The sequence below is a fragment of the Tursiops truncatus genome, chromosome 10 (genome assembly GCF_011762595.2).
Source record: "Tursiops truncatus isolate mTurTru1 chromosome 10, mTurTru1.mat.Y, whole genome shotgun sequence".
NCBI classification, from domain to species: Eukaryota; Metazoa; Chordata; class Mammalia; order Artiodactyla; family Delphinidae; genus Tursiops; species Tursiops truncatus.
The window spans coordinates 22,485,852-22,512,760 of record NC_047043.1 but is presented as its reverse complement, the minus strand read 5'-3'; the positions used below and the strand labels follow the sequence as shown (position 1 = coordinate 22,512,760).

General features: G+C 40.1%; 1 protein-coding gene across 9 annotated transcripts in view; it reads right to left on the bottom strand.

Annotated features, from left to right (window-relative positions):
* Positions 1-26,909, bottom strand: part of LOC141279713 (tripartite motif-containing protein 26-like) — a 45,255-nt gene that overhangs the window by 5,957 nt on the left and 12,389 nt on the right. For 4 of the 9 annotated variants that reach the window (XR_012334386.1, XR_012334385.1, XM_073810509.1 and 1 more), the window contains 5 exons: positions 16,210-16,305; positions 15,764-15,994; positions 14,821-14,843; positions 12,300-12,415; positions 5,850-10,023 (listed from right to left, as the gene is read on the bottom strand). Coding sequence is in view for 2 of the 9 variants with exons in the window: in XM_073810509.1 (XP_073666610.1) it covers positions 9,926-10,023; positions 12,300-12,415; positions 14,821-14,843; positions 15,764-15,892 (366 nt within the window). In the remaining 7 variants the exon portion in view is untranslated. Of the gene's footprint in view, positions 1-5,849; positions 10,024-11,206; positions 11,494-12,299; positions 12,416-14,820; positions 14,844-15,763; positions 15,995-16,209; positions 16,306-23,495; positions 23,564-26,909 lie in introns of those variants that run through there. The other 5 variants (XR_012334387.1, XR_012334384.1, XR_012334383.1 and 2 more) reach the window with 5 other exon arrangements.

The window sequence follows — 26,909 nt, the reverse complement described above, 5'->3', positions numbered from 1 at the left end:
TTAGCACAATGTGTCTTTGATAGGATCGTAGATCAGGAAAAGGAAAAACTAATGAAGTCCAAATAAATTCTGGAGTTTAGTAATAATGTATCAATATTGCTTCATTAGCTGTGACAAATGTATGATGGTGATACAAGATATTACCACAGGGAGACTGACCGTGGGAGTTACAGGAACTCTCTACTAACTCTGCTACTGTTTTTGTGAATCTCAAACTACACTAAAATGAAAAAAAAAAAAAAAAAGAATATCTGCCAGAAACGAACAGGGAGTGAAATAAGAATCGACTGAGTTTTCCAGAGTGTTTTCATCAATGAGCTGGAGAGATGGGTTGTGGAGAGGAAAGATGGAAACCTCAGACACAAGGCAGCGCTCCAGGGCTCTCCTCCCCTCTAATCCCTGCCGCATCCCTGAGCCCTACCCCAGAGCTGCTCAGGCAGCATCTTCATCCCCTGATTGCTGACCAGCCTCCAGGGCAGCCATCTCTGTCGGACTCAGGCCACAGCCCATCCTCTCCCTTCCCTGTGCTGAATAGGAGAGGGCGGAGTGGTGGCGCCCCCGTGTGGCCACAGTTGCTGATGACAGGAGACCTGAGCTCCCCTTTGACCCCCTTACAAAAGACCTGCCCAGGGTTTCCCTGGGCTCCTAGCAGTGGGTGAGTGCTGCGCACAGAAGTTGGAGTTCATCCAGTGTCAAGTTCAAAGTCTGAACTGTTACTCAGAATACATGCTGACACGGACCTTTTTCTCCCCATCAAACTACGAAGGACTAAGGCCTCAGGGAGGATCAGATTTCAAGGCCATTAACAGCTGGTTCCCAAGTCCAGGGTGGACCCCACAAACATACTGGGTGTCCTCAGTCTCCACGGTGGGACCTTGAACCCCAAGTCCTTGTCACTTCTTGCAGCTGCTGACAGGGTTATAGACTCTTCCTCTAGGGAATCAACTCTGGAACCTCCATCCCTAGAATGGGGTAGAAGGGGGGGAGGGGGAGGGGAGGGGGAGGGGAAGGGGGAGGGGGAGGGGGAGGAGATCCCCTAAGATATCTGCCTATGAAGATGGGGAGGCTCCTGGAGAAGTGAGGAGAGGAAGGAAACAGTGACATTAGGGGATGGAGGCCAACAGGAGTGGAGGGGGAGGAACGAGAGAGCAGAGGGGCAGGGCGGCTCATTCAGTGGACACGTGTGCAGGGAGGGTGGGGTCTGTGTGGGGAGAGGCACAGGGGCTTCTGGCCTGGGCGCTGGTAGAGGCTCTGTTTTTCACCTGGATGATAAGTACACAGGTGTCAGCTCTCTATTTTGCTGGTAAACTATGCTTAAGTTTTCGGTGTTTTCCTGTCCTTACAGGTATGGTATAACTCAAATACACCTGGAAGAAAGAGAAAAGAGAAAAGGAGAGAGGGGAGGTGGTTAAAGGAATTCCTCTCTTCCAGAGAAATAATCTCACCCCCAGTCCTCACTCCACCCCACACACACATGGTGCTGGGGGGCAGCAGAGAGACTCAAGGAAGGGAGAGTCCATCCCAGCTCACAGCCCGGGGCTACCTGGACATCGTCTCCCTGTGAGCTAAGACAGCGGTGACCACTGTGCCAAAAAGACTGGCTAAAGACCTTTGGAAAAAGACCTGCCCAGCTGGTGGAGGTGGAGAGCAGAGGACAGGAGAGCAGAGGACAGGACATGGAGTGGAGCCTGGAGACCACAGTAGGACAAGTGTCTTGTCTTCTCATTCTCTTGACATTGCCTTTCTGTGAGCAGATATTTTTCATTTCAATGAAGTCCAGCTTATCACTTGTTTCTTTTATGGATTGTGCCTTTGGTGTTTTATCTAAAAGGTCACTGCCATACTCAATGTAACTAGGTTTCCTCCTATGTTACTTCTAGGTGTTTTACACTTTTGCTTTTTACCTTCAGGTCTGTGGTCCATTTTGATTTAAATTTTGTGAAGTGTGTAAGGTCTACATCTAGAGTCTGTTTTTTTTTTTTCCGCATGTGCACGTCCAGTTGTCCCAGCCCCATTTTTCGTTTTAACATCTTTATTGGAGTATAATTGCTTTACAGTGGTGTGTTAGTTTCTGCAGTATACCAAAGTGAATCAGCTATATGTATACATATATCCCCATATCTCCTCCCTCGAGCTTACCTCTGGGCTTTCTGTCTTGTTCCGTTGATCTGTGTTTCTGTGTTTGTGCCAGTACCATATTGTCTTGATTACTGTAGCTTTGTAGTATAGTCTGAAGTCAGGGGGTCTGATTCCTCCAGCTCCGTTTTTTCCCCTCAAGTCTGCTTTGGCTATTGGGGGTCTTTTGTGTCTCCATACAAATTTTAAGATGTTTTGTTCTAGTTCTGTAAAAAATGCCACTGGTAATTTGATAGGGATTGCATTGAATCTGTAGATTGCTTTGGGTAGTATAGTCATTTTCACAATATTGATTCTTCCAATTCAAGAACATGGTATTTCTCTCCATCTGTTGCTATCATCTTTAATTTCTTTCATCAGTGTCTTATAGTTTTCTGCATACAGGTCTTTTGTCTCCCTAGGTAGGTATATTCCTAGGTATTTTATTCTTTTTGTTGCAATGGTAAATGGGAGTGTTTCCTTAATTTCTCTTTCAGATTTTTCATCAGTATTGTATAGGAATGCAAGAGATTTCTGTGTATTAACTTTGTATCCTGTAACTTTACCAAATTCATTGATTAGCTCTAGTAGTTTTCTGGTGGCATCTTTAGGATTCTCTATGTATATTATCCTGTCATCTGCAAACAGTGACAGTTTTACTTCTTCTTTTCCAATTTGTATTCCTTTTTCTTCTCTGATTGCCGGGGCTAGGACTTCCAAAACTATGTTGAATAATAGCAGTGAGAGTGGACATCCTTGTCTTGTTCCTGATCTTAGAGGAAATGCTTTCAGTTTTTCACCATTGAGAATGATGTTTCCTGTGGGTTTGTTGTATATGGTCTTTATTATGTTGAGGTAGGTTCCCTCTATGCCCACTTTCTGGAGAGTTTTTATCATAAATGGGTGTTGTGTTGAATTTTGTCAAAAGCTTATTCTGTATCTATTGAGATGATCGTATGGTTCTTATTCTTCAATTTGTTGATATGGTGTGTCACATTGATTGATTTCATGTATTGAAGAATCCTTGCATCCCTGGGATAAATCCCACTTGATCATGGTGTATGATCCTTTTAATGTGTTGTTGGATTCTGTTTGCTAGTATTTTGTTGAGGATTTTTACATCTATATTCATCAGTGATATTGGTCTGTAATATTTTTTTTTTGTAGTATCTTTGTCTAGTTTTGCTATTAGGGTGATGGTGGCCTCACAGAATGAGTGTGGAAGTGCATCTTCCTCCACAATTTTTTGGAAGAGTTTGAGAAGGATGAGTGTTAGCTCTTCTCTAAATTTTTGATAGAATTCACCTGGGAAGCCATCTGGTCCTGGGCTTTTGTTTGTTGGAAGATTTTTTAATCACAGTTTCAATTTCCTTACTTGTGATTGGTCTGTTCATATTTTCTATTTCTTCCTAGTTCAGTCTTGCAAGGTTATAACTTTCTAAGAATTTGTCCATTTCTTCCAGGTTGTCCATTTTATTGGCATAGAGTTGATGTAGTACTCTCCTAGGATGCTTTGTATTTCTGCAGTGTCTGTTGTAACGTCCCCTTTTTCATTTCTAATTTTATTGGTGTGAGTCCTCTCCCTCTTTTTCTTGATGAGTCTGGCTAATGGTTTATCAATTTTGTTTATCTTCTCAAAGAACCAGCTTTTAGTTTTATTGATCTTTGCTATTCTTTTATTTTTTTCTATTTCATTTATTTCTGCTCTGATCTTTATGATTCTTTCCTTCTGCTAACTTTGGGTTTTGTTTGTTCTTCTTTCTCTCGTTCCTTTAGGTGTAAGTTTAGATTATTTATTTGAGATTTTTATTGTTTCTTGAGTTTGGCTTGTATAGCTATAAACTTCCCTCTTAGAACTGCTTTTGCTGCATCCCATAGGTTTTGGATTGTCATGTTTTCGTTGTCATTTTTCTCTAGGTATTTTTTGATGTCCTCTTTGATTTCTTCAGTGATCTCTTGGTTATTTAGCGATGTAGTGTTTAGCCTCCATGTGTTTGTGTCTCTTACATTTTTTCCCCTGTAATTCATTTCTAATCTCATAGCGTTGTGGTCAGAAAAGATGCTTGATATGCTTTCAATTTTCTTAAATTTACTGAGGCTTGATTTGTGACCCAAGATGTGATCTATCCTGGAGAATGTTCCGTGAGCACTTGAGAAGAAAGTGTAATCTGCAGTTTTTGCATGGAATGTCCTATAAATATCAATTAAATCTAACTGGTCTACTGTGTAATTTAAAGCTTTTGTTTCCTTATTTATTTTCATTTTGGATGATATGTCCATTGGTGTAAATGAGGTGTTAAAGTCCCCCACTATTATTGTGTTACTGTTGACTTCCTCTCTTACAGCTGTTAGCAGTTGCCTTATTTATTGAGGTGCTCTTATGTTGGGTGCATATATATTTATAATTGTTATATCTTCTTCTTGGATTGGTCCCTTGATCATGATGTAGTGTCCTTCCTTGTCTCTTGTAACATTCTTTATTTTAAAGTCTATTTTATCTGATATGAATATTGTTACTCCAGCTTTCTTTTGATTTCTATTTGCATGGAATATCTTTTTTCCATCCCCTCGCTTTCAGTCTGTATGTGTCCCTAGGTCTGAAGTGGGTCTCTTGTAGACAGCATATATGTGTTCTTGTTTTTGTATCCATTCAGCAAGCCTGTGTCTTTTGGTTGGAGCATTTAATCCATTCACGTTTAAGGCAATTATTGATTTGTATGTTCCTATGGCGATTTTCTTTATTTTTGGGGTTTGTTTTTGTTGGTCCTTTTCTTCTCTTGTGTTTCCCACTTAGAGAAGTTCCTTTAGCATTTGTTGTAGAGCTGGTTTGGTGGTGCTGAATTCTCTTAGGTTTTGCTTGTCTGTAAAGCTTTTGATTTCTCCATTGAATCTGAATGAGATCCTTGCCGGGTAGTGTAATCTTGGTTGTAGGCTCTTCCCTTTCATCACTTTATGTATATCATGCCACTCCCTTCTGACTTGCAGAGTTTCTGCTGAGAAATCAACTCTTAACCTTATAGGAGTTACCTTGTATGTTATTTGTCATTTTTTCCTTGCTGCTTTCAATAATTTTTCTTTGTCTTTAATTTTTGCCCATTTGATGACTATGTGTCTTGGCATGTTTCTCCTTGTGTTTCTCCTACAGAAGACTCACAGCACTTCCTGGACTTCGGTGGCTATTTCGTTTCCCATGTTAGGGAAGTTTTTGACTATAATCTCTTCAAATATTTTCTCAGGGCCTTTCTCTCTCTCTTCTCCTTCTGGGACCGCTATAATGCGAATGTTGTTGCGTTTAATATTGTCCCAGAGGTCTTTTAGGCTGTCTTCATTTCTTTTCATTCTTTTTTCTTTACTCTGTTTTGCAGCAGTGAATTCCACCATTCTGTCTTCCAGGTCACTTATCCGTTCTTCTGTCTCAGTTATTCTGCTATTGATTCCTTCTAGTGTAGTTTTCATTTCCGTTATTGTATTTTTCATCTCTGTTTGTTGTTCTTTAATTCTTCTATGTCTTTGTTAAACATTTCTTGCATCTTCTCGATCTTTGCCTCCATTCTTTTTCCAAGGTCCTGGGTCATCTTCACTATCATTATTCTGAATTCTTTTTCTGGAAGGTTGCCTATCTCCACTTCATTTAGTTGTTTTTCTGGGGTTTTATCTTGTTCCTTCATCTGGTACATAGCCCTCTGCCTTTTCATCTTGTCTATCTTTCTGTGAATGTTGTTTTTGTTCCACAGGCTTCAGGATTGTAGTTCTTCTTGTTTCTGCTGTCTGCCCTCTGGTGGATGGGTCTGTCTAAGAGGCTTGTGCAGGTTTCCTGATGGGAGGGAGTGGTGGTGGGTAGAGCTGGGTGTTGCTCTGGTGGGCAGAGCTCAGTAAATCTTTAGTCCCCTTGACTGCTGATGGATGGGGCTGGGTTCCCTCCCTGTTGGTTGTTTGGCCTGAGGCAACCCAACACTGGAGCCTACCTGGGCTCTTTGGTAGGGCTAATGGCAGACTCTGGGAGGGCTCATGGCAAGGAATACTTGCCAGAACTTCTGCTGCCAGTGTTCTTGTCCCCACAGTGAGCCACAGCCATCCTCCGCCTCTGCAGGAGACCCTCCAACACTAGCAGGTAGGTCTGGTTCAGTATCTTATGGGGTCATTGCTCCTTCCCCCAGGTCCTGATGCACACATCACTTTGTGTGTGCCCTGCAGGAGTGGAGTCTCTGTTTCCCCCAGTCCTGTCAAAGTCCTGCAATCAAATCCTGCTAGCCTTCAAAGTCTGTTTCTCTAGGAATTCCTCCTCCCGTTGCCAGAACCCCAGGTTGGGAAGCCTGATGTGGGGCTCAGAACCTTCACTCCAGTGAGTGGACTTCTGTGGTATAAGTGTTCTCCAGTCTGTGAGTCACCTACCCAGCGGTTATGGGATTTGATTTTGCTGTGATTGTGCCCCTCCTACCATCTTATTGTGGCTTCTCCTTTGTCTTTGGATGTGGGATATCTGTTTTGGTGAGTTCCAGTGTCTTCCTGTTAGTGATTGTCCAGCAGCTAGTTGTGATTCTGGTATTCTCAAAGAGGGAGTGAGAGCACGTCCTTCTACTCCTCCATCTTGGTTCAGGCTCTGTATGACTTCTCATCTTCCAAATTTGTTAAGTGGGAACTTCCGTGGTGGAGCTGTGGTTAAGAATCCGCCTGCCAATGCAGGGGACACGGGTTTGATCCCTGGTCTGGAAAGATCCCATATGCCGAGAAGCATGTAAGCCCGTGCGCCACAACTACTGAGCCTGCGCTCTAGAGCACGTGAGCCACAACTATTGAAGCTCGTATGCCTGGAGCCCGTGCTCTGCAACAAGAGAAGCCACCACAATGAGAAGCCCGTGCACCACAATGAAGTGTACCCTCCGCTTGCTGCAACTAGAGAAAGCCCATGCACAGCAAGGAAGACCCAACACAGCCAGAAATAAAATAAATAAATTTATTAAAAAAAATTTGTTAACATGTGTTTTATGGCCCAGAATGTGGTCTATCTTTGTGAATGTTTAATGTGAGCTTGAGAAGACTGTGTATTCTGCTGTTGTTGGCTGAAGTAGTCTATAGATATTGATTACATCCAGTTGATTGATAGTGTTTTGAGTTCAATTATGTCCTTACTGATTTTCTGCCTGCTTGCTCTGTCCATTTCTGAGAGAGGGATGTTGAGGTCTCCAACTAAAAGAGTGGATTCATCTATTTCTCTTATCAATTCTATCAGTTTTTGCCTCACATCGTTTGACCCTCTGTTGTTAGGTGCATTCACAGTAAAGATTGTTATGTCTTTTTGGAGAATTCACTCTTTTATCAGTATGTGACGCCTTTCTTGCTATTTCTGATAACCTTCCATGTGTTGAAGTCTGCTGTGTCTGAAATTAATATAGCTACTCTTGCTTTCATTAGACTAGTGTTAGCATGGTATATTTTTCTCTATCTAGAAGCTCTGTGCCATGAGTTGGGTTCTCCCCGTCATGCTGCCAGACCAGTGTTATTCCACAAGGTAGAAGCCCAGAGCCCAGCATCTTAGGGTGACTTCACGGTCAGAGATAGAGTGATGGGTTGCATGTGTCTTTGAGAGAATCTGACGGGATGAATCAGAAAATTCAGACATTTTGCAACCGTCATGGGACACTCCAGCAGCACACATGTGACCATCCTGGGAACAGACAGGACAGTTGAGTTGGGGGGGAGAAAGACACCAGCCTGGACGTGGGGTCTGGGATAATCTCCTGTTCCTTGGATAGCTGTAAGTTCAGGTTGAGAGAACTCAGAATAAGAGGCTCCAGGTTTCTGGGTTGGAGAACACCACTTCTGGTCCTGACCTGTGTGGGGGCCGAGTAACTCAGAAAAGCTGGAGTCAGACCTCCAGACAGATTGAGGGTGAGGCAGAGAGCAAGGCCTGAGAGAGAGAAAGTCGCCCAGAGTATAGTGCCCATTGCTGCCGCCGGGGTCAAAGGGAACTGCTAATCAGTTACTTCGGGGATTGTCTTCCCCTCCATACCTGGAGAGACTGGATGCCTTAGTTGTCCTGAGAGAAGGGCGGGACCTCAGAGTCACTCTCTTGGCACAGAATCTGGAATCCCCAGAGGACTCTTCCTGTGGTTCTACTATCAGACATAATTTCTTTTCTTGGCTTCTTTTTTCTGACTTTTTTTCTATTTATCTGTCTATTAAGTATCTTATTAACATTAATCTTTGACTTAAGAAACATTCTAAGGAGGAACAGTTTCAACATTGTCTTGCTAAATTCTGACCCTGTTCTTTAGTAATTACTTACATTTCATCTCATAATTACTTCTAACCAAAAGCACTGCAACATCCTGTATCTACATCCTTAACCTATAAAATCTGTTCCCTTCAGTCCTGTAAGTGAAACATGGACTGCACCGTCATTGAATATAATAGTTAAAACCTTTGGCCACTCACCATATAGAAAAAATCTGTTTGCACGTTGCTTTGTCCCTTCTATAATGAGGATCTGAATATACAACGTCAGCACTCGACTTGTACTTGCTTTTATTGATAGATACAGCTATAGGGTATAGGAATCTTCTGTTGTTTGGTCATATTTTTTTGACAAAACATTCTTATACAACTGAGCTATCAGAGCAAGTATACCCACATCTCTTGAACCCAGCAATTTAAATAAGGGACGTTCTTCTTAGGCAACTAGCATCTGCTCCCATGTCTTGAGAATGCTAAACGACATGAGTCTTGATGAGACCACCTCTCGTTACAGAAGCCAAAAGCATGCTTTCCTAACCTTTAATGTTGCTGAGGCAAAGGCAGGCATCCTATTCTCTGGCAATCTGGTGCACTTATGCCAGATTTTTCTTTAGGAGTTACTTACATGAAGAACTACGGCCTGTTCTATCCACTAATTTCCTGAGACCATTCCCTCCTCAACTCTTCATTCTCATCTCTATGTCCAGGAGAACTATACCCATCAGCTGGGTCTATGAATCCACCAAGATAGCTGCTGCCAAACCCAGCTCTGGCTCGACCCCTGTGTGTGTTCATTACTTCTTCCTCCTCTGCTCCCCACCAGATCACACCCCCTCTCCACTAGCTTGTCCTCATGCGTGGGATGTTCTGTTTAGGTGCTGCCAACTCCAACCATCCTCTCAACCCCTGCGACCCCCCCAGCTGCTCCTCCCTCTCACTGCAGTGCCGACACTGACTCCCAGCTCTCTTGGGGCAGTATTTGCAAGCACACATACCCCTCCCTCTTTACACTCTACAGCCCCAGTAACATTTAATAAATTTCCTTTTTCTAAAATTAGCCAAGTTTGTTTTCTTCTGCCTATACTTAAGACTACTAATTTAATATTAAGCTAAGTATCTATTTCTACCACCTCAAAACACAGCTGACATAAGACTGAACTTCAGGTCCAAGTGACCTCCAAAAACTCATATACACCTGAACTTCACATGGCTTGCACTCTCCCCTTCTTTTTGAAAAAATTGTCAGAGCATAGCAGGAAGAAATAAACCAATTCCCACTCCAGATAGCTCAAGTCTCATAATGTATCAATGGTAAGCAGGTATGAGTTGCAAAACATTTACTGTTTCCTCAGCTGCTTAGAAGGATGACAGGAGAAATTATGTGACAGAAAAGGTGCTCTAGAAATGGATATGGATGTTGTAATCAATTCCTATTCGTGGCAGGGGCTGCAGTCCTATGATATCGTCACTCGTTCTCATACCTTTATCTCAGTGGCAGGTGAAGAACCAAATCAAAGGGCGTGAAGCCCTTACTGCCCAGCACACCAGGCTCCGGATCAAATCGCTGACCATGTTGCTATGTGTTCATCCACAAGCCAGTGAATATCATGCTCTTCCCATTTGGAAACACTGAGAGGTAGCCATTGGCTGTCTGGGAATTCAGGATGATCCTCACTGTGGGGACAAGGGGACAAAGGTGTGGCATCACAAAAGACAGCAAATGAGATTTATCCCATAGGTTATGGGGCCTTTATGACAATGGGGGTAGACTCCTCCGGGGAGCAGGCCAGAAACTGCTTGTGACCTTGTGCTCATACTATTAGCAACCATATCTGGAAAATGAAGAGAACACAGAAAATTCAAGGGCACAGGCAGTGTGATGAGACTTGAGAGGGCAAAACGGTAAGGACTGAGATCACTGCAGCTGCACAAATCTGGGGAAAGGTTTGTGGGTTTGAAATCTGAATTCTCGGGATAAAGAATTTGGATACATTAGTCACACGAAGACCTTCCTCTTTAAAACGAAAGAGCTGACCCATAAGTAATGGAGCTTCATAGGAAAGCTGCAATTAGCAAACTTCAGCCACTATCCCCTCCAGATGCTCACTTGTTTTATATTCCAGATCCCTCAACAATTTTCCTGGAATAAAAGTACCAAAGGACAGTAAGCAATTCTGACACCTCATCTTCTAGGTTAAATTCTCTTACTGTTGGCTAATATAACTTTAAAAGATGACAGGGCACCATGAAAGCTCAAGCGAAACAGAGAAATCAATTCAGGAGACACCCATGTAAATATGCATGCCTACATCCGCTGAACCCACCTGCTGCTTCATTAAAGAGTACCTTTGGGCATGTTCCCTGTTTTTAAAGTAAGCCCTAAACTTCTAGTCCTGAACCACACTATTTTTCTCTACTCTCAAAGATACTCTTTTAGATTAATTCTCCCAGTATTCTTAAATTTTTAATTGTGGTAAAAACACATAATGTTTACCATCTTTACCATTTTTAAGTGTACAGTTCATTAATATTAAGTATATTTAAATTGCTGTACAACCATTTTCCAGAACTTTTCCATTTGGGTTTTTTGGTATTTTAATTAATTAATTAATTATTACATCTTTATTGGAGTATAGTTGCTTTACAATGGTGTGTTAGTTTCTGCTTTATAACAGAGTGAATCAGCTATACATATTCATAGATCCCCATATCTCCTCCCTCTTTCGTCTCCTTCCCACCCTCCCTATCCCACCCCTCTAGGCGGTCACAAAGCACCGAGCTGATCTCCCTGTGCTATGCGACTGCTTCCCACTAGTTATTTTACATTTGGCAGTGTATATAGGTCCATGCCACTCTCTCACTTTAAATAAATAAATTTATTTATTTATTTTTGTCTGCGTTGGGTCTTCACTGCTGAGTGCGGGCTTTCTCTAGTTGTGGCAAACGGAGGCTACTCTTCGTTGCGGTGCACAGGCTTCTCACTGCAGTGGCTTCTCTTGTTGCGGAGCACGGACTCTAGGAGCATGGACTTCAGTAGTTGTGGCTCACAGGCTCTAGAGCGCAGGCCCAGTAGTTGTGGCGCACGGGCTTAGTTGCTCCGCGGCATGTGGGATCTTCCCAGACCAGGGCTGGAACCCGTGTCCCCTGCATTGGCAGGGAGATTCTTAACCACTGTGCCACCAGGGAAGCCCCAGAACTTTTCCATTCTTCAAAACTCCAACTCTATACCCATTAAACAACAGCTCCTCATTTCCCCGTCCTTCCAACCACTAATCTACTTTCTGTTCCTATGGATTTGACTACTTTAAAGACCTCAAAAAGGAATCATACAGTACTTATCCCTTTGTGACTGGCTCACTTCACTTAATATAATGTCCTCAAGATTCATCCATCTTGTAGCATGTGTCAGAATTTCCTTCCTTTCTTAAGCTGAATAATGTTCCATTGTCTACACATTCCACATGCCACATTTTGTTCATCCATTCATGCACTGATGGACATTTGGGTTGCTTCTACCACCTGGCTATAGTGAATAATGCTGCTATGAACATGAGTGTGCAAATACCTCTTCGAGATCCTGCTTTTAATTCTTTGGAAAGTGGAAATGCTGGATCATATGGTAATTATATTTTTAATTGTTTGAGGAAATGCCACACTGTTTTCCATAGCCTTCCAATTTTCTTTTACCTCACTGTTAAAGGTGAGGTATCTTTTTACCAACTCAGACCTATTGACTATGATTCTACTTTAGTCTAGGTAACATTGTTAGACTCTCATGTGGAATCCTCTCTGGTTTGGACTTGCTTAGATTCCCTCCCCGATGTCCCTGCATGGTGTAAGTGAGGTGCACAAGAGCAAGGAACTCTGAGAAGCCACCGCCACAATCAAAACCTAAGGAAACATTATAGAGAAAGTAAGAAGTTTTTCTAGGCTCAAACCCCTTCCTTTACCATGGAATCCTTTGAGTCCTTTCTCTAAAGAAAGAAGTTTATCTGAAAATTCTTCTGTCTGCTTTTTGATTGGAGGACTGGTAGACTTTTCAATCCAGAACTTCTTCCGGGGATATCTAGAGAAAATGAAGTCACAGTTAGAACTCCTGAGAGAGAGGCATGATTTCCCATCGTCAGCACGTGCATGTGCACAAACACCAACAATAGACCAAAGGGGCGGAGAGTAAAAGCTTCATTTCCAAGTGCTCAGTTTCAACATCAGACTCAAAGAGTAGATATATAGAGTTCTGAAGAATGGGCCATGATCCAAGGATTCTCTACCCACCAATATGTCATTTATAGACAATGTTAAAAAAAGAAAGGAAGCCATTTTCTGCCTTTGAAAGTCTTTGAAACAGGCTACTAATACTACAACCTCTAAAGAAATTACCTGAGGATATAAACTAGATAAATAAAATTAAAATGAAGCCTTTTTTGTTTGTTTTTTTTTAGCCGCACTGTGCAGCATGTGTGATCTCAGTTCCCTCACCTGGGATCAAACCCGGGCCCCCTGCTATGGAAGTGTGGAGTCTTAACCACTGGACCACCAGGGAAGCCCCAAAATTAAGCTTTAAATATACATTTTTAAAAAGCTTTAAATTTAAAATTAAGGTATAGCTGGGCAGACATATATAAGCTAAATACAATATGAAAGAAATCTGAGGTCTTGATATTATCAAACAGGATTAAATTCAAGGCAAAAAAATATTAAATAAGACAACAGAGGGTATTTTATGTTACTAAGAAGATTATAATCCACAATTAAGATATAACTCTCTTTAAAAAAAAAGAAAACATCAAAATATAAAAAGCAAAAACTATAAGAATACAAGAAAAATTGGCAAAAATTCATTGCTAATAGGAATCTTTGAGTGATTTCTTTTAGTCCATGACATATCAAGAAGTAAAAAAATAAGTATCAATACAAAATACCTAAATAACAAAATTACTAAGGAAAACCTCATGGAGCTATATCAAATCCTATTCTAAGAACCCAGAGAATGTACTTTCTTTTTAAGTGTTTAGAACTGTACAAAAATCTACAACATACAATACAGAAAGCCTCAATAAAGTCCAAAATGGTAGAAATGGCAACCAACTCGTGTGATCACAAGATTTAAAACTATGAAGCCTGAAACTACTAGAAAAAGAACCCAGCACCACTGACAGATATCCTTTTTCTTAAATCTTATGTTAAATAGCAAATCAAATTTAAAATTTCAAAATAGCTAGAAAACAATAAAAATACCAAATACTAGAAATTTTGGCCTATGACAAAAGCAGGGCTCATAGATATACACACACAAAAATAAAAAAATATTAAAAATGGAAAAAAGGGAGAGGCAAGTAGAGGAGTCAAAAGTAGAAATACACAAAACAAACAAATACATTGACATAAAAAAATTAAATTTAAGGACATTATTTGGCAAATTATGCAACTATTTTTGAAAATATAAATGAAAATTGTGATATTCCAGGAGCTATAAATACTAAATATTCCAATTAAAAAGTGTCAGAATGAATTTATTTAAAAAGAAAAAAAAATTTATGTTTTTATAAGAGGTACATAAAAATAACAACCGAGAAAGGTTGAGAGTTAAAGGATAAAAAGTTAAATAGCATGCAAACACTAATCAAAAAAAAACTAGAATACCTCTACTAATATCAGACAAAATGCTTTCAGGCAAGAAGTCTTACCCATTCTGTATCACTCTCATTTCTTATATAATTGCTCATTTCTAATTGTCTCTGTCTAGTCTCCCCAGACAGAATCTGGTAACCTATCTCATTACACCCCTTTCTACCCAGTAACTGGTCCACAGTAAACATTCAGTATATGCCAATAGTCCTGGATGTCTCTGGGATGAACAGTGTATTATCAAAATACCTCCCTTTTATCTCTGTTCAAAGCTTCTGAGTATCGTGTGGGTATAATTTTTGAAAACTGCCAATGTTAAATGCCTAACACACATTCCCTCAGACGCACTGTTCAAGAACCCATTATCTCTATGACTCATATAAATGTCCCTCTTCTTATGGTCAGGCAGAGAGCAGGAAACCATCACTAGCAAGCATAGAGGGCAATCTGACGATGAAATGTGCTCTACAGAATATGAGGGAAGCTGTGGCCAGGAGAAGCAGCTGGGAATCAAGTACAGAAAGAACAAGAGGAAATCGGGTTTTAGAAACAAATGTGTATTCTAAATTTTCTCTAATACTCTCCCATAATCTCCTCCCATTTCATTTCTCCCTATCCCATTACCATCCTAACATAAGTTCCATGCCAATAATTTTTCTAGGACTCCCTCCCCCATTCTATGGAACACCTTTCAACTTACCCTTTCTAGAAGAACCTCTCTTCCTCCAAACAACCCCTTTCCAGCCCTTGCCACATTTCAATAAGTTATGGTGACAGAAAGAAAAAACAAAGGAACACCTAAGTGGTTAAAAAAAAAAAAAAAAAAAAGCAAGCAGCACTTACCCGCTTATTATATTGCTTGGGTCCTAGAAAGGAAGAGAAGACAGACTGTCATGGAAATAAGGTTCCCAGGATCTGACACCATTCCCTACGATGGGCTTGCTGGGGAACGGGTACACAACAGGACTGTACAGAGAATTTTCTGATGAGCCTGGACCTGTTCTGTTCTCCACTGTAGTATCAGTTTATGTGGACATATGTTTCCCCATCCTTTTCTCTATTTGAGTGCTAGACTATCCCCTCCAAGAAACCTTCCTTGATCTGTCAAGAATCCTATTGTCTACCAGGTTAAGACTGAAATCTCAGCCTGCCTTGGAAGGCCTCTACTCATTTGACCCCATCTTACCTGTCTCATCTTCCCTCTAACTTCTTCCTCACTTAAGCTGACTCCTCCAGAAAGGTAGCTCCGTTCACTCTATGTACCCTTTCTACCTTCCAAACTATCTTCCTCAGCACCCACACCCACCCTTTTATTATCACACTCATTAAGTTTATTATCACATTCACTTATTTCATTCTAACCACTGCACCTCCACCAAATGGAATGTTCAACTCCTCCTTCCTGCTAATCCAAATCTTTACATTTTCTTCAAGGCTGCCATTAAGAGCTGCTTCTTCCTTGAAGACTTCCCTGACTAAACCTAGTCTTTTCCAGAATTCCTGGGGCTTCCTGTCTGACCACAAGATTTAACACTTGATTATTTCTTATAATTATAAATGTATAGATCTTACTATCTCATTGTAAGATCTGGGTCTATTACAGTCCCTTGCCCACCGCAATTTGGGACTTAAAACCTATTACTTTGCTGATTAACTTATTAAAGAACTCAACAAATGAGAACAAAACCTTGTCTCTCCTGACTCCTTGTCCAAATCTCATGCTAATGGAGGGCTACACTGCATCCTGGAGCAAGGGGACCCAGGTACAGTTTAGTTGGTCACTCACCTGCAAAAGTTCAAGTGCTGGCTGCCGAGCCTTCTTCTCTAACTCAGAAATCAGGGTCTCAAGCTGGATGACCTCCTCAGAGCCCTTGGTGACATGGCTGTTCCTCCCTTCAGTGAGCTCTTGCTCCATCCCATCCAGCCACTTCAACAGGTACTGCTCCCTTTCTCTCAGGAACTGATGGCCCTGCTCAAACACTGATGCTATGTCTTGCTTGTGGTTCTGGAATTTTGCCTGCAGTAAAGGCAGAAAGGGGAAGAGGATTTCTTCTGAGAGGCTAGGAAACACCAGAACATTTGTGAGATCTGGAAATGAGTTCAGAACAAGAATCCCTTTCATCACACCCTCCTTCTCCCCATCCTTCAATATACCCCCTCCCCCTGACACACACACACACACTCTCCCACCCAACAGAGGTACACAGAACATTCACTTGAGACTTCTCTTACCAGCAGGGCCTGAATCTCATCTTGTCCCGTAGACTAAAAATTCCGAATCCTGTCCCTGTCTCCCTTCAGAATCTTCAGATGGTTTAGAATTTTACCCTATGGAAATAAACATGGGTAATATTAAGATGAAGATGAAAATGCCCTCAATAAGAAAAGAGATCTGCAAAATGATTCCAGAGTGAAATCAGATAGTGTTTGACCTTATGTAGTATAATAAGGTAACTAGGATGGAATAGTTTCTATCCTACTTAATGAAGAAGAAACAAAGTGAGTGCTATGTTAACTTAGAGCAGTTTCTCAGAAGTGAGATAAAATGAATATTAAACTTATACTGTACCGTATGTCAATTACATCTCAATAAAACTGGAAGAAATTAAGTGAGATAAAATAATGATTTATTATCATTGCAAGTACTAAGACTTATAGTGTAGTATTTATTTATACTTACTCTTTCCACCACAAATATAGACAATTTATATTAAAATTAATTGATAACATGGAAGTAAAAAAGAAAATCAACACAAAAAGTGAAGGAAAGTATATGTACTAACTCCAAACCATTAAGAGAATGACTAAACTGGTTTGAAGAGTCCCATCAACCAAGCAGAAAAGGGAAATACTGAATCACATTAATTATTTAGCTGACAGGAGAAAAAATACTAGTATGTCAGAAAAAACAATAGTTTCCCTGAGATTAAATTCTGAAAGAAAACTTATACAAGATATATTCTCAAATATTCTCAAAAATATTTTTACAACAATAATGTGCTAGAAACACACAATTCGAAGCTACGTATCCAGAGGGCTATCAAGAGCGCTGGTATTCTGTACTGCTGGTTGAGACTTGATTGATTGCCTCAGAAACTAAAACATCAAGGCAATGGGACAGACTTGCTATTATAAAAGATACGAAAACAAACCAGTTTATTATCCAAATGCAAAGGATAACATGTTGCCAAGAACTTTCCATGCTACAGAATTTGAACCTTCACCTACACCTGTTACAATGGCTATTATTTAAAAAACAAAAGATAAGTATTGGTGAAGATGTGATGAAAAGGAAACCCTGGTACACTACTGATGGGAATGGAAACTGGCACAGTCATGGAAAACCCAATGGATGTTTCTCAAAAAAATTAAAAATAGAACTACTATATGATCCAGCAATCCCACTTCTAGATATTTATCTGAAGGAATTGAAATCAGGATCTCGAAGAGATATCTACCCTCCCATGTTCATTGCAGCATTATCCTCAATAGCCAAGATATGGAAACAACCTAATGTCCAATGGATGAATGGATAAAGACAATGTGGTATATACATACAATAGAATATTACTTGGCCTTAAAAAAGAAGGAAATCCTGCATTTGCAACAACACAGGTGGACCTGGAGGACATTATGCAAAGTGAAATAAGCCAGACACAGAAATTCTACAAATACAGTAGAATCTCACTTATATGAGAAATCTAAAAATAGTCAAACTCATAGAAGCAGACCATAGAATGGTGGTTGCCAACAGCTGGAGGTGAAGGAAAAGGGTAATAGTTTGGTCAAAGGGTAATGGTTTCAGTTATGCAAGATAAATAAGTTCTGAAGATCTACTCTACAGCATAGTGCTTATAGATAACAATGCTGTGTTATATAATTAAAATTTGCTAACAGGATAGATCTTATGCTAAGTGTTCTTATCTCACACACACACACACATACACACAATAACATAATAATAATAATAAAGCGGGTGGGAGGAAACTTTGGGAGGTGATGGATATGTCTATGGCCAGCTACTGAGCTCGTGCGCCCCTAACTAGAGAGCCTGCGTGCCGCAAAACTACTGAGCCCACGCACTCTGGAACCCACGCACCACAACTACAGAGCCCACGGGCCCTGGAGCCCGCGCACCACAACTAGAGAGAGAAAACCTGCACGCCACAACTAGAGAGAAGCTCGCGCACCACAGTGAAAGAGCCCACATGCCTCAACAAAGATCCCACGTGCCGCAACGAAGACCCAACGCAGCCAAAAATAAATAAATTAAATAAATACATAATAAATCTTTAAAAAATTGGACTGCAATTTTAAAAATCAGTATATTACATATAATAAAGAGTAAATGGTATTTAACAAAACTTGTGTTTTAGTGTGTGTGTATGCGTGTGTGTATGCGTATGCATGTATATTAGACTGGATTGTGAATTAATTTCTTACTGTGATGTTTCAAAAAAATGTTTGAAAACCCTTAGTTTAAACCATGATGATGAGCTTTTCCAGGCAGAGTATGAATAACAGACCTATGATTGAACATAGTGGTTTCTAATAATCTAACTCTCATACTCTCAAATGAGTTTTAAAATATAGCCCTAAATTTTTGTAATTCTTATTCTCTACTGTTGAATCATTTAAAGCAATTTATTTTTATTTTTTAATATTTTATTTATTTATTTATTGGCTGCATTGGGTCTTAGTTGCCACATGCAGGATCTTTCGTTGTGGTGCGCAGGCTTCTCTCTAGTTGTGGCGCTCGGGCTCCAGAGTGCATGGGTTCATTAGTTGGCGCACTGGGTCTTAGTTGCGGTATGTGGGATCTTTCGTTGCAGCACGTGGGCTTCTCTCTAGTTGTGGCACGCGGGCTTAGCTGCCCCACGGCGTGCGGGATCTTAGTTCCCTGACCAGGGATAGAACCCATGTGACCCGCATTGTAAGGCAGATTCTTTACCACAGGAAAGTCCCTATGGTCCATTTTTTAAAATGCCGTTATAACCCACAAAATTGATGCCATGATACAAGGTATTGCAGTCTACACTTTGAAAAACATTGATTTAAACCACAACAACTTTATCACTAACCCTGACCTCTACCCAGAAATGCAAACTCTAGGGAGCTACAGAAGCCTACTGTATCACCACTTGAATATACCACTTGCACCTCAAATTCACACCTCCAAATGCATTATCTTCCTCATTGTTCCTACTCCTCAGTAAAAGGTACCAACAACCACTCCATGACCCAAGCCAGAAGCTAGGTGTGATTTTAGACAGCTCATTCTCTTTCACTACTACCTCCGATATCTGGTCACTGAATTAAATAATACAATGTCTGAAATAAAAATTTCACTGCATGGCCTTAACAACAGAATGCAGATAATAGAAGAAAGAGCCAGTGACCTTGAAGATAGTGCAATAAAAATTATCAAGTCTTAATAAAAGAGAAAAAAAAAGATTTTTTTTTAAAAAAGGAGAAATTCAGTGACCTATGAAATATTAAAAGGTCTAACATTCATGTCATTAGAGTCCCAGAGAAGGGAGAGAAATTGGTAAAGGAAAAAAATGTTTAGAGAAAAAATGGCTGAAAACTTTTCAAATATGGCAAAAGACATAGATTTATAGATTCAAGAAGCCCAGCAAATGCCAAACAGAATGACTTTAAGGAAAACCGCCCCAGATACATCATAATCTAACTTCTGCAAACCAAAGATGAAGAAAAAATCTTGAAAGCAATCAGAAGAAAATAACATATCACAATGAGGGGAAGAACGATTCAAATCGTTCAGATTTGAATCCGAACAGATTTCTCATTAGAAACCATAGAGGCCAACAGACAGTGGGGCAAACATCTGTAAAGTCCTGGAGGAAAAAAACCTGTCAGCCCAGTGAAATGTGCTTCAGAAATGAAAGCAAAATATAAATATTTTTAGATGAAGGTAAACTGAGAGAATGTGTCACCAGCAAACCTGCCCTAAAAGAATTGTTAATGGAAGTTCTTCAGGCTGATGTGAAATTCCAAAGGGACATTTGGAACTTCAGCAATAGCAACAGAACAGAAGAAAGAGCAACAGAAATGGTAAATATTTGGATAAATACAGTTGTCTATTTTATACCTCACACATTCTTCAAAATATGTAGGACTGTTGGAAGCAAAAATTGTAACATTGTTAGTGAGATAATGTGTGTAGATGTAATACATATGACAATAGGGAAAGCAACCTATATGGTTGTAAGGCTTCTACATTTTACTTGAAGTTGCAAACTTTTAACTCGAAGTAGATTTTTAACTCTAAGGTATGTATATTGTAACCCAGAGACCACTACCAAAAAGGTAATATGAAGAGATATAGCCAAAAGCCAATAGGTAAGTTGATGTGGAATATTAAAAATATTAGAATAAAAGAAGAGAAGGCAGGAAAAGTGAAATAGAAGAGTAAAAAACAAAGGGTACAAAACAGAGATGATAAAATGGTGGACCCAAGTTCAACAATGTTAATAATTACATTAAATGTGAATAGTCTAAACACACCCATTAAAAGAGATTGTCAAATTGGTTTAAAAAAAGACCAAACTATATTTTATCTCCAAAAAAACCCACACTAAATATCAGTATAATAATATACTAAAAGTAAAAGTAAAGTATACTAAAAGTAAAAGAATTGAAAAAGATGTACCATTCAAACACTAACCAAAATAAAGCTGAAGTAGCTATATTTAGATAAAGTAGACTTCAGAACATGGTATGTTACAAGGGATAGATAGGGCTATTACTTAATGATAAAGGGGTCAATTCTCCAAGAAAACATGCTAATCACAAATGTGTGTGCAACAACAGAGCTGCAAAACACATGAAGCAAAGACTGATGGAACTGATATGAGAAATAGACAAGCCCAAAATTGTGTCGGAGACTTCAACACTCCTTTCTCCAAAACTGAGAAAAATTAGACAGAAAATCAGTAAGGATAAAGAAAACCTGAACAACATATCAACTAGCTGGACCTAATGGCAATGACAAAACACTCTGCCCAACAAAAGCAGAATATACATTCTTTTCAAGTGCATATGAAATATTCGTATAAAGGAACATATTCTGGGCTGTAAAACAAACCTTAACAATTTAAAAGAATTGAAATTATACAAAATATGTTCTTTAACCATAATGGAATTAAACTAGAAATAGAGAAAAGAAAAATATTTATAAAATCTCCAAACATTTGGGGATTAAACAATGCACTTTTACATAAGCCATGGTGAATAGTATTGTATCAATGTCAATTTCTTTGTCTCCTAAGATGTTATCACTGGCAGATGATGGGGAAAAGGGTACACAGAGGTCCTCTGAGCTATTTTCATAACTTTTTGTAAATCTTAAACTATTTAAAAATAAAAACTATTTAAAACTTTAAAAAAGAGAAATAAATAAAAATGAGTGAAGAAAGCCTATGTGATCTATGGGATACCATCCAGAGAAACAAAATCTGAATCACTGGTGTTCCAGAAGGAGAAGAAAGGGAGACAGGGACTGAAAAACTATTTAAAAGAAATAATGGCTGAAATTTTCCCAAACCTGCGAGAAATTTGAATATTCAAGTTCGTGAAACTATTAGATCACTCCATTATTTCAGTCTAAAATGATCTTCTCTTAGACGCATTATAATAAAACTGCCAAGAATATAAGATAAAGATAGAATCTAAAATAAGCAAGAAAGAAGATTGTAAACTACAAAGGCACCCCTATTAGGCTATCAGTGGATTTCTTAGCAGAAATCCTACAGGCCAGGAAAGAGTGGGATGATATATTCAAAGTGCTGAAAGAAAAAAATTGCCAACCAAGAATTCTCTACCTGACACAGTTGTCCTTTATTAAGGAGAAATAAAGACTTTAACAGACAAACAAAAATTGAGGGAGTTCATCACCACTAGATCTGCCTTACAAGAAATGCTGAAAGGAGTTCTTCAAGTTGAAATGAAAAGATGCTAATTAGTAACATGAAAACATACATATATATACAACACACAGGTAAAGGTAAGTATACAGTCAAATTCAGAAAACTCTATTACTGTAATATGATGGTGTGTTAACCACTTAACTATAGTGTAAAGGTTAAAGGACAAGAGTACTAAAAATAACTATAGCTACTATAATTTTTAATGAATATACAATATAAAAAGAGGTAAATTTTGGCATTAGAAGTATAAATGGGTGAGAAGTAAAAGGGCAGAGTTTTTGCATGCTAGTGAAATTAAGTTTTTGCATGCTGATACATCTAATAAGAGGTTTTATGTAAGCCTCATGGTAACTAAAAAGCAAAAAAAACTTACAGTAGATTCACAAAAGACAAAGAGAAGAAAATCAGAGCATACCACCACAGAAAATCACCAATTCACAAAGGAAGGCAGCAAGACAGGAAACAAAGAGAACTACAAAACAGCCAGACAGAAATCAATAAGATGGTATTAGTTAGTAAGTCTTTACATATCAATGATTACTCTAAATGTAAATGTATTGAATTCTTCAGGCAAAAGTCACAGAGTGGCTAGAAAAAAAGATCCGACTATAAGCTGCCTACAAGATACTCACTTTCAGCTTTAAGGACACTCATAGGCTTAAAGTGAAGGGATGGAGAAAGATATTCCATGCAAGTGGAAAACAGGAGAGCAAAGGTAGCTTTACTTATATCAGATAATATAGACTTTAAGCTAAAAACAATAACAATAGACAAAGAAGGTCATTATATAATAATAAAGGGATCAAGTCATCAAGAAGATATAACAATTATAAATATATATGCACCAGGGACTTCCCTCGTGACCCAGTGTGTAAGACTCCATGCTCCCAATGCAGGGGGCCCGGGTTCGATCCCTGGTCGGGGAACTAGATCTCACGTGCATGCCGCAACTAAGAGTCCACATGCCGCAACTAAGAAGTCCACATGCCCCAACTATGAGCCCACATGCTGCAACTAAAAAAGATCCTGCATACCGCAACTAAGACCCAGCACAGCCAAAATAAATAAATAAAAATATATTTAAAAAAAATATATATATATATGCACCCAACACCAGAGCACCTAAATATATTAAGCAAACACTAACAGATCTGAAGGGAGAAATAGACAGCAAAACAATAACAGCAGGGAACTTCAATACTCCACTTCAAGCAATGGACAGATCATCCAGAGAGAAAATCAACAAGAAAACGTTCGACTTGAACCATACTTTAGTCTAAATGGAACTAACAGACATCCAACAGCAGCAGAATACACGTTTTTGTCACCATGCTGTATAATACAACTCTAGAACTTATTTGTCTTGTAACTGGAAGTTTGTACCTTTTGACCACCTTCACCCATCTTGCCCACCCTGCCTCTGGAAACCACCAATCTGTTCTTCATATCTATGAGTTTGGTTTTTATTAGATTTCTCAAACAATTAAAAATAGCACTACCATATTATCCAGCAATCCCATTTTTGGGTATATATTCAAAGGAAATAAAAACAGGATATCAGAGAGATACCTGCACTCCCGTGTTCATTGCAGCATTATTCACAATAGCCAAGATATGGAAACGACTTACAAGTCCATCTATGAATGAATGGATAAAGAAGATATGATATATCTATATCTATATAATGGAATATTATTCAGCCATGAGAAAGAAGGAAATTCTGCCATTTGTGACAACCTGGATGGACCTTGAGGCATAGTGCTAAGTAAACATAAATCAGACAGAGAAAGAGAAATACTATATGATATCACTTACATGGAATCTAAAAGAAAAACAACTCACAGAAATAGAGAGTAGAATTGTGGTTACCAGGGGCTAGGAGAATGGGGGAATTGGGAAGATATTGGTCAAAGAGTACGAGCTTCCAGTTATTAGGTGAACAATTTCTGCGAACCTAATGCATTGCATTGTTTTTATAGTTAACAGTACTGTATTGTATAATTGAAAACTGCTAAGAGAGTAGATCTTAAATGTTCTCACCACAAAAAATAAATGGTAATTATGTGATGCGATGGAGGTGTTAGCTAACACAGTGGTGGTAATCATAACATAGTATATGTGTTTCAAATCAACATGTTGTACATTTTAAACTTACACAACATTATGTATCAATTATATCTCAATAGAGTTTGGGGGAAAAAAAAGAAATGCCAAAGATTCTACAAACAGGAGCAGAACTAATAAATGAGTTTAACAAAGCCACAGGATACAAGGTCAATATTTTAAAAATTGTTTGTTAATACACATAAATAAATAAACTACTGAAGATTGAAATTTAAAACAGTATCATTTACAACAATACCATAAAATGTGAAGTACTTAGGTATAAATCTTACAAAATATCTGTAAGATATCTATGCTGTAAGCTAAAAAAAAAAATGGAAGAAATCAAAGATCTAAATAAATGGTGAAATATATTAATGGCTTGAAGGACTCAGTATTCTTTAGATGTTATGTTAAACCATGGAAAGGCCAAGGAGGCACCACTGTAGAGCTGTTCTTAGGGCATCAGTTGGCCTTAACCCAGCGATGAAGCTCCTTCCAACACCACCATCACCCCCATTATCTCCCATAAAAGGGAGATAATAATAATAACCCCCACATCCCAGAGGACTGCAGAAAGGATTCAGTGAGATCAGGTAAATAAATGAAACTCACTCTGCAAAGCAAAATGCGCTATAGAATGTTGGTTGTTATTTCCACACCAAGAAATGGGAGCTAATATTTCACTTTTAGCTGCCATCCTGAGCCTCACAGGGACCCCTGCTTTGAGCCTCTTGTTTCTGTCTCCTTTGCAGTGCATCCAGCATCACAGCACCTGGCCCACCCTTCCGTGGCCTCTCCAGCCCAGCCCCGGACTCACTTGGGCCACCTGCCGCCTAATCGCAGACAAGGTCTCAGTCACTGGGCTCTGCTGGAGCCTCTGCAACAACTGCCGGGCCCTTCTGGGCAACCCCAGCCCTGCCTGTGCCTCCGGGACCCCTGCCCCTCAGACCCGCGTCTTGGACCCTCAGGAAAGGCCTCCACCAGGCAGCGCAAGGACTGTAGCCGTTGCTCAGGGACCCGCACCCAGGTTGGCAGGGAAAAGGAAGGCCCAGTGGCACCAGGGGGATTCACCAGCTACGAAAGCTTTTAAAATAATTTGTGCCACGTTGTGATCCTCAACAAGCCTGTGCGTCAGGGCACAAAGGCGCTGGTAGGCCCATTTTACAAATCAGAGCAAGGAAGGCAACACAGCAGAGACCAACTGGCCAAGATGGCTGCCCTCACTTAGCCCAAGTCCCTGTGGCCCCGGGGGCGAGCCCTACGGTTGCTTGGCAACGCGGGGCACCCATGCTCCCAGGCTGGCGCCTAGTTTCCTGGACCTACAGGTGGAGGTTTTACCCTTTGTACTGGGGGGTTCACCCATCCAGAGTCAGGTGCTTCTGCCATTTTCAGTATTCATTTGCTTTTGCCCTTTTGAAACTCCCAAGTGCTCCACCCCACCCCACACCCTAGCCTTTTGGAGAGGTCGTGGACCATTGGAGTTCCACCGATCTGGACAGCCATATCCACTGGTATCCCAGAATTCGTCTATATTTTCCCTAGAGGGATGTGTAAGGCCTTACCAACTCTTTGTGTGATGCCAGACACCCATTATTTTTTACCTCAGACTAGGCATGTATGTTGGCAAAGTGCAATGTCACATATAACTAAACAATCAGTGGGAACAAATCTGAATCCCCAAAATGAATAGGAGCACAAAAGATGAAAAAGATCATAGTAGTTGTGAAAAAACATTTTTGCATGGAATTTATATCTTAACTGCTTCTAGGCCGTACAGGTTATTAGGTCTATGAGGCCAGCATTACCCTGACACCAAAGCCAGATAAAGACTTGACTACTCAGATTCCTCTGCATTTTCTTGGCCTAGAGAAGTGGCCCACTCCTTCCTGTTATGGGCTGTCCTCCCCAGTGGTGGGTTGAATGGTGCCCCCCCAAAAGATATGTGTACTCTTGAATCCCCAGAATCTGTGAAGATTAACTTATTTGGAAAAAGGGTCTTTGCAGTTGTAACTAAGTATCTTGAGATGAGACCATCCTGGACTACCAGGGTGGACCCTAAATTCAATCCAAATGTCCTTATAAGAGACACACAGAGAAAAGGAAGAGGCAATTGTGAAGACAGAGGCAGAACTTAAAGTAATACAGTCACAATTCAAGGAATGCCTAGAGTCAATGGAAGCTGGAATAGACAAGGAACAGAATCTCTCCTAGAGCCTCTGGGGAGAGTGACCTCTGCCGGTACATTGATTTTGTTCTGATTTTGGCCTTCAGAACTATGAGAGAAGACATTTGTTGTTTTAAGCTACCTAGTTTGGTTACCGCAGCCCTCAGAAACTAATACATGCCCCCTTACTAAAAGATGACACAGTGACCTCTGCCTTGCGACATAATATGTACTCCTCTCAGGACCAAGGGCTAACCTCTCCTCCTGACCATTAGATCAATAACTATGGCTGTCAAAAAATACTGAGTTGGAGAATTGTGGACCTGTTAAGGGAGGAAAGATATTTATCCTCAAAGAGCTGAAGGATCTGGCCAGGGTGTACCAACAAGAGTCAAACGAGTTCGACAGCAGTTTCATAGTCACATTTACTCACACCCCAGGGAAAGAGAACACTGCACACCACGCAGAGCCACATACGGAGGGTGCATTTGGGAACGGTGACCAACCAGTGGCTGTGGGAGGCAGACTATGTAGTATCAAGAGGGTGAGGTGCCCCCTGGTTTTTGTGGGAGAATGTGATTGGCTTGTTTGAAAAATTCTGCAGGCTGGCAAGGAACTGAAACACACTGTTCAGGGATAAGCAGGAACTATGCCCAGACTCTTTTGATAAGAAAGTCTGTTTGACTAGAGGACTTTATTTGCAGGAGCAGAGT